This window comes from Mycteria americana, chromosome 9, assembly GCF_035582795.1.
Source record: "Mycteria americana isolate JAX WOST 10 ecotype Jacksonville Zoo and Gardens chromosome 9, USCA_MyAme_1.0, whole genome shotgun sequence".
Taxonomy (NCBI): domain Eukaryota; kingdom Metazoa; phylum Chordata; class Aves; order Ciconiiformes; family Ciconiidae; genus Mycteria; species Mycteria americana.
The window spans coordinates 33,200,226-33,214,952 of record NC_134373.1 but is presented as its reverse complement, the minus strand read 5'-3'; the positions used below and the strand labels follow the sequence as shown (position 1 = coordinate 33,214,952).

Here is a 14,727-nt window from a genome sequence, read left to right as displayed (position 1 = left end):
TGGCCCTTAAAGCTGCCAACAGGGACCTGCAGCTGGGTTTTTTCAGAAGCTTTTGCTCTTCACCCCACCGTGAGACCGTGGCTGGTGCAGCAGCTCCTCCTGGGGCCCTCCCTCCGCCCCGAGCAGGAATGAGGATTTTTTCGGCGGGGCTGAATCCTCTGCACAAAACTCCCCCGAGTACAGGGAGGGCGAGAGCCACCTGCCACTCGGCGTACGTCCTGCGGGTACGGCCCAGCGTGCGCCGGTTTATGAGAGTGTTATTTATCTTCCGCGCCGTGTTGCCTTTGGGGTTTTGCTCTTTGGTATCTCATTGTTTGGGAGGATCAGAGCTTTTAAAGGTAAATGTTCTGAAAAATTAAAATGCGAGCTTGATGCTGTTAATAAATCAGCTGCCGCAAATCCCAGACGTTCAATTTTGAAACTACTTTTTGTTATGAGTGTTTGGTTGTTTTTTTTTTTTTTTCCCAGCATGTCATTCTAAAACATGCAAATAGGCAGTAATCCCCTCCCCACGGTGGCTGAATCATTGTTTGACTTTGTTCTTTTTAAACCAGAGGACAAAATCAGTGACTCATGCAGGGGCCAGGTGACGGAGCAGAACCTGCTCTTGCAAAGGTCTGTCCAGCCCCTGGACGAGGCAGGTCGTCTTCAAAGGCGCGCTAATAGGAACTGTAAATTTGGCAATCAGTTACGTTAATTAGATAAGTAGGGGTGTGTGTGTGTGTGTTTTTCTTTTTAATCTGTAATGACTCCGGATTCATTGACCACTAGTCACTAGAAGCGGATAGGTCCTTCTTCGGTCACAACAGAGTTGGTGTGAGTTGATCTTTATTTGATTTTTCTTTTTTCTCCATTCCAGGGAAACACTGGCATTGTAATGGGCATGTTTCTGGTGTCCTTTGTCATCCTGGTTGCCCTGGTGACGGTCTTATCTGGAATTGGGGTGTGTGAGAAGTGCAGCATCAGAAGTGGAGGAGTCTACTCCATGATTTCTACTGTCCTTGGAGGTCAAGTAGGGGGGACGGTCGGCCTCCTCTATATTTTTGGCCAGGTAATTTAAAAAAAAAAAGAAAAAAAAAGTTATTTAAAGAAGATTTAGAAACTTTGCAATGCAGGTATTAATCTTGTGCTTTTCTGCGGCAGGAAGTAATGCTCCAAGTAAAATCTGAGTAATGCTCCAGTATGCTGGACAGCATGGGAGAGCACCACGGGGAGCATTCAGCCCCGCTCTGCTCCCCAGGAGCAAGCCTGTGCATGGCAATACGCCGCTTGGCATGGGTCACAGCGGTGGAGGAACTGGGTGTATGAACAAGCGAACTGTGCAGGACGTGCCCTGCCATCCCAAATTAACCCCGTTGCCAGGACATGCCCTTGCTGGCAATAGACTTGACTTAAACCGAAGCGGGAGAGGCCAGGGTGGCCACCTGAAGCACAGTGAGCGGCTGCGGGCTGGCAGGTTGGCCTTGGCGTGCTCCCCGTGCCCTTAGGGACTGGGCAAGCCTTGGCTGCTTCTCTGCGGGAGCCAGCAGAAGTGGAGCTGGTATGGGAGGAGAGCTGGGCAGCGGTAAGGGCCACAGCTAATTGACTTCTTGAGATCCAAAAGTCACAGTTCTGGGTTTTCTGAAAGGCCCCAAGGAGCTGTCATGGTGGTGAAGCACCGAAATACACAAGTAGTAAACATAAAGAATGGAAAGTAATCTCTTAAACGTGCAGTAGCTTAACCCCCTCCCCCCATAAAGATGTTATGAACAGTGTAAAATGTGGTGAGCAGAGAAGCATTTTTATTGAGGTTTGTTTTTAACTGACTGGCTTGCAGCAATCTCCGAAAACCCTTAAAAACCCCCAAACCAAAAATAATCCCCTCTTCTCCTTTCACTCCAGATTAAAAGCAAGTGTCCATAAAATACACAGTTACAAGCCAAGATATGGAAATGGGCCACACATGAGAATCCTTCCTGTCATATTTTCCACTCTCGCTCTCCGAGCGGACCCTGTCTGGGAAAGCAATCAGGTTGCAGCCTGTCCTGAGGGTTGTAAAAGCTGGGCTGCGGCAGCCCCAGCCCCTGCCTAGACACCTCCCGTGCGCACGGGGGGCTGCGGGGTGGGAGCTGGCGGCTCGCTTAGGAGCGCTTTGCCTGCTCCCGAAAGTTGGTGCCTTTCCCTTCTCTTTGGCTGTGCTTTCTGCCCAACGTGCTGTGCACCGGCTGCAGGCTGCTCAGGCTGCAGCACTGTAGCCTCCATCACGAGGCGAGCCCGGCCAGAAATGGGGGTGTTCCCCATGCCCTGGTCTGACTGGGGCAAGTGGGGACTGGCCACGTGCTGCTGATGCCCTGGGAGATGAGGGGTGGCCCAGTGCCCTGGGGCTGCTGCAGAGATGGGCTCCTGCTGCATCAGCCGAGGCGAGCTGAGACCTGGATGGGCTTTGCTGTCCTCCTGGGATGCTCCGGAGGAGAGGCTTAATCAGATTGCCTTAAACGATGCAGCACGTGTCTACTAGGTCCTACGGAGACTGATGCGTGTTTGGTCGCCGCAGCTCTAACCGTGAGGCCGGGGTTTGGTGCTTTTCTCCGCGGTCTCCTTTCCTGGAGTGGTTAGTGGTAAGACCTGTCTGTGCAAGCAGAGGTTTTCCAGGGTCCAGCCCTAAAATCCCAAAAGCAAAGACAGCGGCAGCGCTTGTCTGGGTGTTGAAAATCAATTATGCTCCTCGCCCAGCAAAGTATGTGGTTTACAAAGGCTCGTAAGGGACTGATTTCTGCAAATTTCAGCCTAGAACTCAGTTCCGATTTCAATACAGGTAGTTCATGAGAAACCAGCCCGTGTCACGGTGCCGCTGGGGCCCTGGCCATTGCTGCGTGCGGAGCAGCGGGGTGTTTGTGGGCACCCAGCTCCTCCGTTCTGCTGGTGATGCTCATGGTTCATCAGAGGAAAGGCTTCAAGGAGGCTTGCAGTGCTGACTGTCAGAGGCTCGCTCCGCTCTGCTCCCTTCAGAATGTCCTTGCACATTGCCATCCTTGGTGTGAAAGGAAAGAAAACTTATTTAGTGAAGAAAACTTAACTTCTTCAAAAACTGATGTTCATCAGGTAGAGGGAGTTGGGGTTAGGCGATACTGCTCTGTCTGCCGGGCTTTTCCTCATGTGAGAGGCAAAGAACTGCACCTGGTCTTAATGCGTTTATCGGAGTTAGATTCTGTTTGGAGTTTTTTTGGCTTCAGGTCTCAAGTGCAGTTTTTGTGGGTGCCCCAAGCAGAGCTGTGCAGGCGTGGGGTGTTGTCCTCTGCTAGCTCAGGGGGGACCTGCTCTCCGGAGAGACCACCCGTGTAGGACATGTGTGGTCCACTCGGTGGTGGTGTAGGCCATGCTAAACACAAGCAAACAGGAATACATCCACTTATTTGGGGACTACCTTTCAGAGTCTGAGACTTCTCTGGTGGAGACGTTCACGGGGGGGCTACCAGCAAGGAGAAAGGGAGACTTTCAGGGTGTAGTTCACCCAGTCTGTGCTAGGTGTCTGCCTACGATGGAAGTGGATCCTTCTCCAGGATCTCCAAGTTGTAGGTGTCCGAGTCTGAGCAGGTAAATCCCACGCACCTTGCTTGCCGAAAACCGTGCATGAACTCGCAGCTCCCGGGTGTGGGTGAGGTTGTCCTGAGCACCCTCAGTGGAGCAGTGCTGGTCAGTCCAAGGGGGATCTGCAGCGAAGGAGGGGTCTGCTCTGACTCGTGCTGGCTTGAGTGGGGGTTTTCTTCCTTTCCAGTCATGTGGGAGCTGTGCTGCCCATCCCTCGTCCGTGGAGAGGGGTAGTGGGGTCGCAGGACCCGAGGTCACGCTACCCGTGACGGCATCCAGCTGTGTGCCCCGACCTGGTTTGCCGGGGATGCCGTGCACTGGGAAGGGTTGTTGCGGAAATGTCAGCTAGTGGGAACCTCTGGAGGGAAGTGTCCTCGTGTTTAGGATTGCTGTCCCGCAGTGGGGTTTGAGGCCTGAACCTGTGCTTCAGATGTCCCGTCCTGCAGAGTCGCAGCCACCCGGGGCAGAGCGCGTCTCCTGCCCTGCAGCAAGACAAACAAGCAGCTTGCCCGGGAGCTCAGGGGGCATGGCTTGCACAATGCGCTCTCCTCAAAAGCGCAGGCTCCGTTCCAGCAACGAGATGGGGAGCTGGTGAAACATCAGACTTCACATCCAAACTAAACACCGAGTTAAAAATAACCCCTGGGAGGCAATGAAGGGGGAAGCAAACTGCCATTCTTCAGGCAGGTATTGAACTGGGACACTTTCCTTCAGAGAAACAGAAGGGAAGAAACTTAGAGGTTGACTCATCCTTTTCCCCCTCAGAAGCCAGTGTGGTTTCCCCTGGAGCATAGTGGGAGGTATGCTCCAGGAGGGTAAATTGTGGAGGGTAAATTGTAAAGCCAGTGGAATTGTAAAGCTAGTGGAGGGTAAATTGTAAAGCCAGTGGAAAGTTGCTGGGCTGCCGGCCCTAGCGCCCAGCCTTCTCTGTTCGCCCGGGCAGTAGGTATGCTGCCCTGGCAGCGTGCCGTCTTACAGCAATAAGGGTCAGTCCCTGTAGGCCAGAGTGACTTTAAGGATTGTATTGTGACAGCGAATGTCTGTCTGTCTGTCTGAACAGAGACCCCCAGCCTGGCATGGGGGCTGCGGGTGGGGATCCCTTGCTCTCCCGCAGGCACTCACAGAGCTCTGTCCTTCAGTGCGCTGCAGGTGCCATGTACATCACTGGCTTTGCGGAGTCCATCGCAGATGTCCTGAGCCTCAGCAACACCTGGGCAGTGCGCGGGATCTCCCTGGCTGTCTTGCTGGGCCTGCTGGGGATCAACCTGGCCGGGGTGAAGTGGATCATCAGGCTCCAGCTCCTGCTGCTCTTCCTACTGGCTGTCTCGACGCTGGACTTTGTCATCGGGTCCTTTACACACCTTGATCCAGGTAAAACTGGGGGTTCATCGCATTGGGGTCGGGAGGTGTTAATCCCCCAGGGTTTTCTCCTTAGGTGTCTTTGTGAAGTTACACATCTGGGCAGAGGTAGAGTTCAGCGCTTCCAGACATGACCCCCGTCCTTTGGTACCAATCTTTTAGAGGCAACCCATAATTTTGCAAGGAGTAAGTATTTCCAGAGCATGACTGAAGATGCCTTATTAATTTAGATGTTTAACCTTAGGACTCGAGCTTTCAATGTGTGCGCTTGTTATGCTTGTATTGCCCTCAGAGGTTTCCAATAACGGACAGCGGCTGTGTTTGCAGTTGCTCTTTGTAGCCTTCTGCTGTCTAACTCCGCGTTAAGCATTGTGCCCATGCAAACGGAGGATCGTGACTTTGCGTTAAGGAGATCTTCTCCCCAGCGTCCCCTGAGGTGACTTAGACCCTGGCCGTGGTGAGCTGTGCCACCAGCGCTGACCCTGGGCTGCGCACCGCTGGAGTTGCTGCCCAGGACCATGCTGGGGAGCTGAGGAGGGAGCTGGGTGGGCTGGGGCAGGTGGCTGCTGGGGTTTCAAGGAGCTGTGGGTGCACGTCTCCCCCATTAACCTTCCCCAGCCTGACTTCAGCCTGCAGTGGCGGCTCCAGCTTGGGCAAGGTGGAGGTTCGGGGCTCCCACCTGCAGCCCTGCTTGCACCCTGAGCCCCCTTCCCCTCCCTCCATCCTCATCCCCGAGAGGTGTTTGCAGGGAAACACATCTCAAGACGCGGGGACTTGCGGTGGAAGGGGTCCACGAGTGCCACAGCGGCCGCTCCAGTAATAACGAAGTGTAATTAGCTGAGTAAACAGAAGGTGTCACCTTTTTCTTGGCTTCCCCTGTGTCCAGCAGCACCTTAGGGGGTTGCAAGCGACCCGCTGAAGTCAGTTTAAATGAAAGATTTTCAGTTTTGATTTAGTTAGGATTCAGCCATCAAGCCGGGCGGCAGGAGGTGACTCGCGTAGGTGTTCGTAGTGCCGATGGCACGGCTGTGTTTGCACACCGCTGTGTTACTTTGTGCTGCTGGTATGGTGTACAAGGATGGTGGGGAGGGGGCAGAAGCTGCTGCACCAGCAGCTGCTCCTCTCTTGGAGAGAGCCTTGTGGAAAGGCATTTGCATTTTATATTTAGCATGTAAGAAATGCCCCAAATGAAAGCCAGCAAAAGTCTCAGCAGCCGCTTGCTAAGGAGAATGAAGTGAGCGCGGTTGTGCTCGGTGTGGCATGTTTTGCAGAGAAAGCAGCTGACCTGCTCCAAACAGCTGTGTTTCATAGGAAGTTGTTTTCTAAAGGAAACGGGGGGTGGGGGGTGTTGTATTTCGGTTGTGCTCAGAGGAGACCTTTAATGCGGACCTAGAGACCTTTCTAAATAGTAGAGAGAAAATGAATGCTTGGGGTGAGAGCTGATAGGAAAGTGAACATGGGACCAGGAGGAGAGAATTAGAGGAATACAAACGTCAGCAGGAAACATGCCCAAGTTGAGGTCAACGTAGTCGTCTTTGATTTCCTCCACTGCCAAGCACTATGTCATTTTCTTCTGACAGAAAATAGAGAAAGGAAAGGAATGAGGCAGTTGAGCATCGCAGATGCTGCAGTTCAGCCATGGCTGGCTAAAGAGAGGAGGGTTTCCAGGGCATGGAAGAGGGTTGGACTGATGGTGGCTGGATCCAAGCCCCAAACACCAGTACCCCAGAGCAGCGCTGCCTGTATGGTGGGACCTGCGGCCGTAAAGCTGGCTGGGGAGAGCTGTGGGTTTCTTTGCTTTTACAGACAGCTTCCCTGTCAGAGAACGATTTTGAGTCCAGGCTGAACAGTTGGTTCCTCCCAAGTCCTGCATTTCTCCAGAAGGCCTCTGAGTGGTGTGTCAGCACCAACGGTGAGCGCTGGGCTTCAAGAAGCCTTCTGTCTTGCATGCTTTCTGCATGGCATGAATGGATGCTTGTCTCCTGGGTGCAATTGCACCCGTCAGCAAAGCATCCCTCCTGCAAGGCAGCACAGGAGGCTGCAGGTGGGACGTGCAGGTGTTGGTGAAGCTCCATCTTTGAGAGTTGGCTGATGGCAGTGGCAGGGTGCGGTGCATCTGAGCCCAGCACCTGGGGAAGCATTTGAGACCCCTTTGGGGTGGGCAGTCAACTGGTCAGCTCTCCACAGCCTTCACGTGCGTGCAGTTGTTTTGGGTTTGGTTCTTCGGCTGCAGCGTTGACTGAGATGCGAAGGGCAGTGTGCAGGGAGAGCCATGGGAGAGGTAGTTTTTGGGGACAGACCTGTGAGCTGGAAAGATTTCAGCTGACATCTTGCCTGGGTTGCTTCCTTGTTTTATGACAGGTTTATGGGGTCTCAGCTTGCAGTGTCAGGTCTCGGTCTCCGAACCTGTAAAATGGGCCTCGTGCAGTCATCCTGCCTTTCCTGCTCCTACCATGGCAGCCTTCTCCCTCACTTCACATTTCCAAGCGCTGCACACATACCAAAGGACTGCACATCTGCCAAGCAGCAGTTATTTGGATTTAAATAATCTCCAGGAATGCCTGTCCATCTTGAAGGTCTTAAACGACTGCCTTTGTGTGGTTGCGCTGGGTGGAGTCCCCTGCTCTTCTCCCCATTCCCTCAGCTCACACCCAGGCACACACCAAATCGGATATTGTCCAAGCACTCACTCCCTTCCTGTGGTTTGCCTTTATTTTTAGTTTGAGGATGGAGCGTGTTTACACAAAAGGGGGCTTCTCAGCAGGGCTTCCCGCTGCTTTTTCTCCTTTTTTTTTTTTTCTCTCTATTGCTGTGGCTCGCTCCCTCTCCGAGAGCCGGCCGGGCTCCTGCAGCCCGGAGCTGGGGCTGGAGGGACTGAGCAGTTCCAGCAGACATGGAGTGCTCTGGGTCGCTTGTCCAGATGCTGCGACCCCGCGGAGACTGCAGGCAGGCCTGCCTGCCGCCTGCCTGCTCCCTGCCAGGCTGCGCCGTCCCTCTGCCTGGCCCCGAGGGCTTTTGCTCCTTCCCGCAGGCTGCCTGCAGGGCGGGGTGGGACTGGCTGATTTTTTGGAGTTAATCCTAAATCCTCCCCTTGGCTCCGGCTGGCGCTTCCCCCGGGGACGGGTCACGGTTCCAGGCTGGGATCTTGGCCAGGGGTGGGTAGCGAGGAGAGGGGCTCCCTGTGCCGTCTGAGAAACAGCCTCTTCGAGCTGTCTCCAGCCGCTCACCTTAAAATTCAGTCCCACCTCCAGAAACGGAGACCCCTGTGCTCCTTCCTCGGGACGGAAAACGTCCTTATTCTCTTTCTCCCTAGGCACAGCTTACTGTTTTTACCAAACCTAACGCAGGTGAATTGAAATCAGGCAGTGCTCGACTTCTCGACCCATAACCAAGACGCGGTGCTTGCTGCACAACTGCGTGGTAGCAATGCAGGGTTTTCTCGGCTTGCGTGTGTTTGCATTTTAATTCTGGAGGTCCATACCTCAAAATCAGCCTGAGTTATTTTTGGGGGAGCGATGAATGTGAAGGAGAGGATGCTCCTCTCCGTGACCAGCTCCTCAGAACAGTATGTGAAACTTTTTGGCCTCTTCACGTCCCAAACGTTAGAGTCATGGAAAAAGAAGATAAGCCCGCCGTTAATGCCCACTCTGTTATTTTCCTAGCATATCTCTGCTAATTTTTGTGTAGGGTGACTCCCAAATACTCCCTTTCAATTAGGCGCCTGCTTTCCTGTTTTGGCAGTGGCTCTCAGGTGCCCTGCTGAAGCCGAGTGGCTGTGGGAGTGCGTGGGGGGGGCTGCTGGGGGAGAGCTGGCGTTAATTTGGTTGTGCTTTGTTGGGGAGATGAAAGGAATCGCAACATGAGCGAAAGGGGCCTGACAACAGCCTCTTAAATGCCTGGGGGGAAAAAAATACATTATTTTGTTGGGAATTTAATAATTGGAGGGTGGGAGTCTGACCCCTGGGCACCCTCCAGGGCTGGGACCCCCCAGGGCTGGGACCCCCGTCCTGTAGCAGACGGTACTACGTGTCTGGGGCTGAGCCCCTCTCCTCCCAGCTGGGGAACCTGGGTAGTTCATTTCTCAGGGACACGGGGAGGCTTGAAAGGCGCGTTGCTGTCGGGGTGCTGCTGCTTGGGATTATTTTCTATGCAAACCACATCCTTTGTGCCACTCGCTTCGGCTGTAGCTTCCCAAAGCTGCTCACACAGAGCCCAGAAAACCCATTTATTATCCTTACTTCTTCCTCTAAGGTTGAGTCCTTTGGAGGATTCATCCCGCTCAGGCGTCCTGCGGCCAAGCCGGGGGAGCTGATGCTTTCCTGTGGGTACCGCTGGTGAGGAGCTGTGGGAGAGGAGCTCTGCCTGGGGCTGCTCCAGCAGACAGGGAACCTGCAGCTGTTAAACTGATTTATGTATATAAACACTCTGGTGGTGTAAAGATCCTTCAAACAGTGCCTCGGGGGCTTTGATGGGTTGAATTAATTAAATGTATTCCCACATATTTAATATGAAAGTGATCAAAGCATCCTAATCAGGGGCTTTTGCTTGGCTCTGGGTAGTTTTATTTTATTTTTGGGCACAAGGGTGTGCCCCAATTTCATAAGAGAGGGTGCAGGAAGGATGTGTGTGTCAGAAGATGATCTGCAGCTAATCCCAGAGGCTTTATCCAGGCTGATTGCTGACTTCCTGGCTTGAGACACATCTGGAAACTGGCATCAAATTCCAAGTAGAAATCACTGAGCGAACGGCAGCAGAAAAAAAATCCCACTTTGCTACCGAACAAGGTAGACACCGTGGTGAATAAAAGCAGGAGGCTGCTAATACGCTCTTTATTTATTAAAAAACACGGGATTGCTTTCCCCAGGTTTTTCCAATTATAGCGCATTGAATGGCCCTGACATCACTCTTGAGCCGGGGCCAGCCTATTCAACAGTCGGGCGAAGACATTTATTAACTGGTTACCTGCCAATTGTCTGGGCTAGGAGCTGCGGGACAGATGTGTTTTGAAAAGTGATAACATTGTTAGGGGCCTTATTTAGATAGTGAGAGGAAAGCTACACCACTCTGTCCAGGCTCTCTGAAGTAGGTATTTAAAGCAGTTTATTTAAAAAATAAATAAATTAAAAAAAATAAGGTTGAGATGTAACTTTGCTGCATGGTTCCACTCGGCCGCCCTGTTTGTAGGTAGGTTTTCATGGTGTTTCCTCACTACAGCCGGCAGTAGGACTTTGTCGAGGAGCAGTGGTCTCGCCTGCCGGCGGATGCTCGGGCTGTTGGCACAGCTGCTGCTCGCTGGGGGCTGGAGCTGGCATCCCTGTGCCCCTGCTCCGCCGAGGCCAGGCGGGATTTCTGAGCCCACCGCCCTGAAGCATCAGCCAGGAGGTGAGTAAGGAGGAGGCGAGGAGAGCTCAGGGCCTCCTGCACCCACCGGGCTGCGCTGGGGATGCCATGTGCATCTAACCTGCTCTTAAAAATTTCCGGTGATGGATCCTCCGCTGCGTCCTCGGGGACCCTGCTCTAGTCACAGCTATCTCAGGCTAACCCCCCCTTCCTGCAGCCAGAACCCACCGCTTTGGGTCTCTCAAGGACCTGGGGACCAGCTGATGTCCTTCCTCTCTGCATTAAACCACCTTGCTTGGAAGACCTCTTGTGCTCCTCTTCAGTCTTCTCTTCTCCAGGCTGCGCCATCCGGGTGGCCACGTGGGGCATGGGAGCGAGCTGCCCTCTGCCACGTGCTGCCGAGGAGGAGGAGGGTCCTGGCCTCATCTGGTACCCTAAAACGTGCTACTGCTCATGCCGTCAGGGCTGGGCTGGCCCAGGTCCATCCCTGGAGCAGGAGAGGGTTTGCTGAGGGTGTTACAGGTTTAAACTTGCTTAATAGGTAATACCGCTCCTGATTTTATACAGGAGATTTTGTACACGGTTGATTTAACCTTTAATTTCTTTGCTGTTTCCCTGCAAAGCAATGCTAAGCTCGTCTTCCTAGAGCTTGTAAATAAATCCTGAAATACCTCTGCTGGCTTTGTCCCCTGCTAGACCCTGCCTTCACGTGGGCTTTCCCCACCCGCTCCCCCCGTAAAACCTCCTGTGCAGGCTCTCTGTTCAGCAGCAACTTGTTTAATGCTAGAGACCTAATAAAACCGACTAGCTCAAGGAAGATATATATCATCCCATAATCTCTCCATCTCTCCCCATTGCTATGTTTAAACGGGACAGCTTTATTTAATTGCATTGATCCCCCCCCCCCCCTTTTTTTTGGTGTCAGTACATAATTGTTTTCAAATGATGGAGATATTTTACCTCCTCTTTTTTCATTCCCCCAGTGTTTAATTCCAGTCACAGTTCAGCTGTGCCCTGAATCAGCTTTCCTTATTTAGGGATTTAATTTATGAAGATAATTTCTAGATATTAGATTCTTTCTCCAGCTGCTTCACTTCAAGTTCATATTCCTCTCCTAGGCTAAAGAGAAAACTTTGTGTGGGACATGGGTCCTTATCTACTGCTCATCATCTTCTCTGCTAGCTTGTGTTAACAATTTTTGGCCTTTTTTGGCTGTAGGTAAGAGCTTTTAGCCTGGTTGTAACTTCACTGGCCTGGATGATGGCCTGGTGGTTCTTGCTGGTTTTTTCTACTCAAAGGGGAAATGGATTCATTGAAAAATGTGATTTTGGTAGGGAAAAATTTATTCTCTGATTTAAACTGAATTCAATTAATATTTTAGAATAAACAAAAAAAATCCTTTTATGAGACAATATCTTGCTCAACCTTTCCAAAATCAAACACTGTTTGATTTCCAGTTTGATTCGCAGTCTGAAACTAGACTTGAAGCTGTAGCTGTGTGTGTTGTATGGAGGATAACGAAAACCTCCCAAAAATAAAATCAAACTATCATTTTGGACACAGAATCAAAAAATCAACAAACAGAACAGTTTTCTTTTGAAATACCATTCTCATCTGGATAATATATCCATAACTTGGAAGTACGGGATGCTCTAGTCATGAGTATGGCTGAAGACTCTGTAGACCATGGCAGAAGACTCTGTAGACCGTGGCAGGGTCCGGCGGGTTATGTGATATTTTGGTTAACTGCTTTCTTTTCAAAGTCGGGGATTTGATTGGCATGGACTGGGCTTTGTCCCAAGCAATACACGGGGTAGCTCTGAGGTAGAAAGGAGGTCACTCCAACGAGTCCAAAGGATGTGTGTCATCGCTGCTGCCGCTCAACGGCGGTTCATTTTCCTCCAATTGTTGTGCCTTGACTCAGCCTAAATTCTGATTTCTCGAGGCTGGGGTTTTTCATCAGAGAAGTTCTGCAGAGCCTCCCACAGCCGGGGACTCTGGGCATGACTTCCAAGAAATACCACTCTATAATTAATAATAATATCCCATTGATGCAAACTATTTTCCTAGAAAAAGGGTGAAGCAAGGGACGTTTTACTTCTCGTCCTCTTTGTAATGAATAAAACCATTTCCGCTGGCTGGTTTGAATACCGCTGAACAAGCCAGGTAGTGGATACCACATCAAAAAATAAAATAATAATGGAAGGATTTTATATATTATGGCAAGTCTGGTGCTTAGCATTAAATAATATAAAACATAAGTGGACTTTATAAAGTTGAAACACCCATGTTAAAATCTCTTCTTTTTTTCTCCTAGCCAAACTTTCAGATTTTCCACCTGCAGAAAATATCAATTTTTTGGCTTTTTTGCAAAAAAATAATTAAACCCCACCAACCTGTACAGACAGAATGAGTGCCAAAGGGCTCTACTAGCCACTGCCACAGGCACATTCCTGAGTTTTCCTTTATTTAAGCATTGCCGAGGTGCTGGGCTTTCGTGATGAGGAGGTGCCCGTGTGGGCGCTTTCGGGCTCTGTGTGTGCTGCTGTGTGCGCTGGTGGGTTTTAACTTCTCCATCCCCCCCGAGAAGCCAAGGTGGAGATAAAGCAGGTGCACGGGGAGTTGGGCAGAAATTAGTGTTTCCTCCCACCCAGCCCGGTCCCACAGGAGATGTGATGTGGCTGGGGAGAACTCGGGGAGAGCGTAGGCTGCTTCGTGATCCGAGAGAGGTGACCGCATCCCGCAAATGAACATTGCCCCATTAGCTAAATGTGAATGTTGGAGACAGATTTAAGCAGCTCCCTTTGTTTATTCTGCATTTTGTGCTATTTTTAGCTGTTGGCCAGCACCCGTTATTGCAGGTCTGTGGGCTTTAGGGAGAGGAGGATGCTCGTGACCTGATGACTCTCATGGCTGGGATGCTCCACGAGAGACTGGGGATGGAGTGTGAGTTCATTTACCGGGCGTGCATTTACCAGAGGGGGAGTACGTGAATACTGGGGTTTGTCACGTATGCAAAGGACTGATGGTCCCCGAGCGGGTTTTTTGCAGGTTTCCTCAAACAGATCACCCCTCGGCGCTTCTGCTCTAGGCTTTCTTGCTCGCTCAGGGGTTTTCAGTGCACAAATCCCACGCTCTTCTGTGCCTCCCGTAACATGGCAGCCCATTGCACCGGCCGGTGTTAAACCTCTTTCCAAGAGCATCCTGCAGCAGGCCAGGCTGCAGGGCACGCTGCCGAAACCCTGAGCAACTTGAGAAGAGGTCGCCTGCTGCGTCCGGAGACTTCGGAGAAGGGCAAGACAAGTGAGTGCTTCCCCTCGACAGCGCTGTCAGTCTCCACGCTTGCTAATTTGTCTGCTCAACTGAGAAATATTTATGCATGGGGGTGATTCATTGCCCTGCAGCAGGGCTGCTGGCAGCCGTGGGCGTGATGCCTGTCTCCATGCCGGCGCTCGAAGCGTGATCTAAATACCCTGGTTTTTGTCCCCGCCAGCGGTGCCCGGGTCGGACAGGTGCGGTGGAGGGTGGTTTTTGGGAGAGGGTTAATGGTGGGATCCCTCGGAGCCCATGGTGGCAGGAAGCCGTATTGTGTGTTGACTTTAAACAGGAGGTTTGGGAGATCAGCTCTGGAGCAGAAAACAGGGGCTCGGGAGGAACAAACACTCGCTGCTTCAGAAGGGCGGCGATTTCCTTTTGGGTAAACACGTCATTAATCTCAGGGAGCACATTCTTTTCCATCAAAAGATAAGGGATTCGAGTTGCCTTTCTCAGGGCTTGGCCTTTTTAGATTGTTTTAACTGTGGCTTTCGCTCCTTCAACTGCAGACTTTACATAATCTCTCATTTGGGTTTGCCAGGCTTATTATGGGTGCAGAGAAAGTCTTGGGCAAGGGAACTCCTTTCCTTCTTTCTTTAAAATTGCTCTGATCCTTCTCCCCCCACCCCCCTCTTGCCAATTTTTTTTCACTAAAACCTGTCTATTTTTTGCTGCTTGCAGCTCTGACGAATTTGAAACGTAAGTGTGCTGTTCGTCCTAATTTATGAAACCGTCTCCCTAGTGCTAATGGTAAAATAGGAGCTTATTTGATCACCACAAGTGGAAAAATAGCAATGGGCTCCTCTCCCCGCTCCGGGCTGCCTCTTGCTGCTCACCTTTGGTTTGGCATTTTTGAGGGTGCCGCTCGCTGTGGCCAGCGAGGCGTGGGGAGGTGCCAGCTGTGGCACCCGGCGCTTAGTTTTCAGCTGGCACCATCCTGCTGCGTGGGGAGACAGCGGCGGCAGAGCTGCCCGTGGCTCGGGGTCCGTGATCGCTCTGAGCTCTTTTGATAGTAAACGTGTTTATCTGGGACTTAGGGATGAAATTACAGAGGGAATTTAGTCCCTTCCCGTTCTTACCTCCTCTTCTTCCCAGTACTTTGTGCTTAGGGCTGCCAGCAGTGGGGTGGGGTGGGGTAGAGCAGGG

At 51.7% G+C, this 14,727-nt stretch overlaps 1 protein-coding gene across 6 annotated transcripts in view; it reads left to right on the top strand.

Annotated features, from left to right (window-relative positions):
- The window catches only part of SLC12A8 (solute carrier family 12 member 8), a 59,437-nt gene that overhangs the window by 11,910 nt on the left and 32,800 nt on the right, over positions 1–14,727 (top strand). For 5 of the 6 annotated variants that reach the window (XM_075511877.1, XM_075511876.1, XM_075511873.1 and 2 more), the window contains 2 exons: positions 860–1,051; positions 4,707–4,938. In XM_075511877.1, the coding sequence (XP_075367992.1) occupies positions 860–1,051; positions 4,707–4,938 (424 nt within the window). Of the gene's footprint in view, positions 1–859; positions 1,052–2,495; positions 2,598–4,706; positions 4,939–14,727 lie in introns of those variants that run through there. The other variant, XM_075511880.1, reaches the window with a different exon arrangement.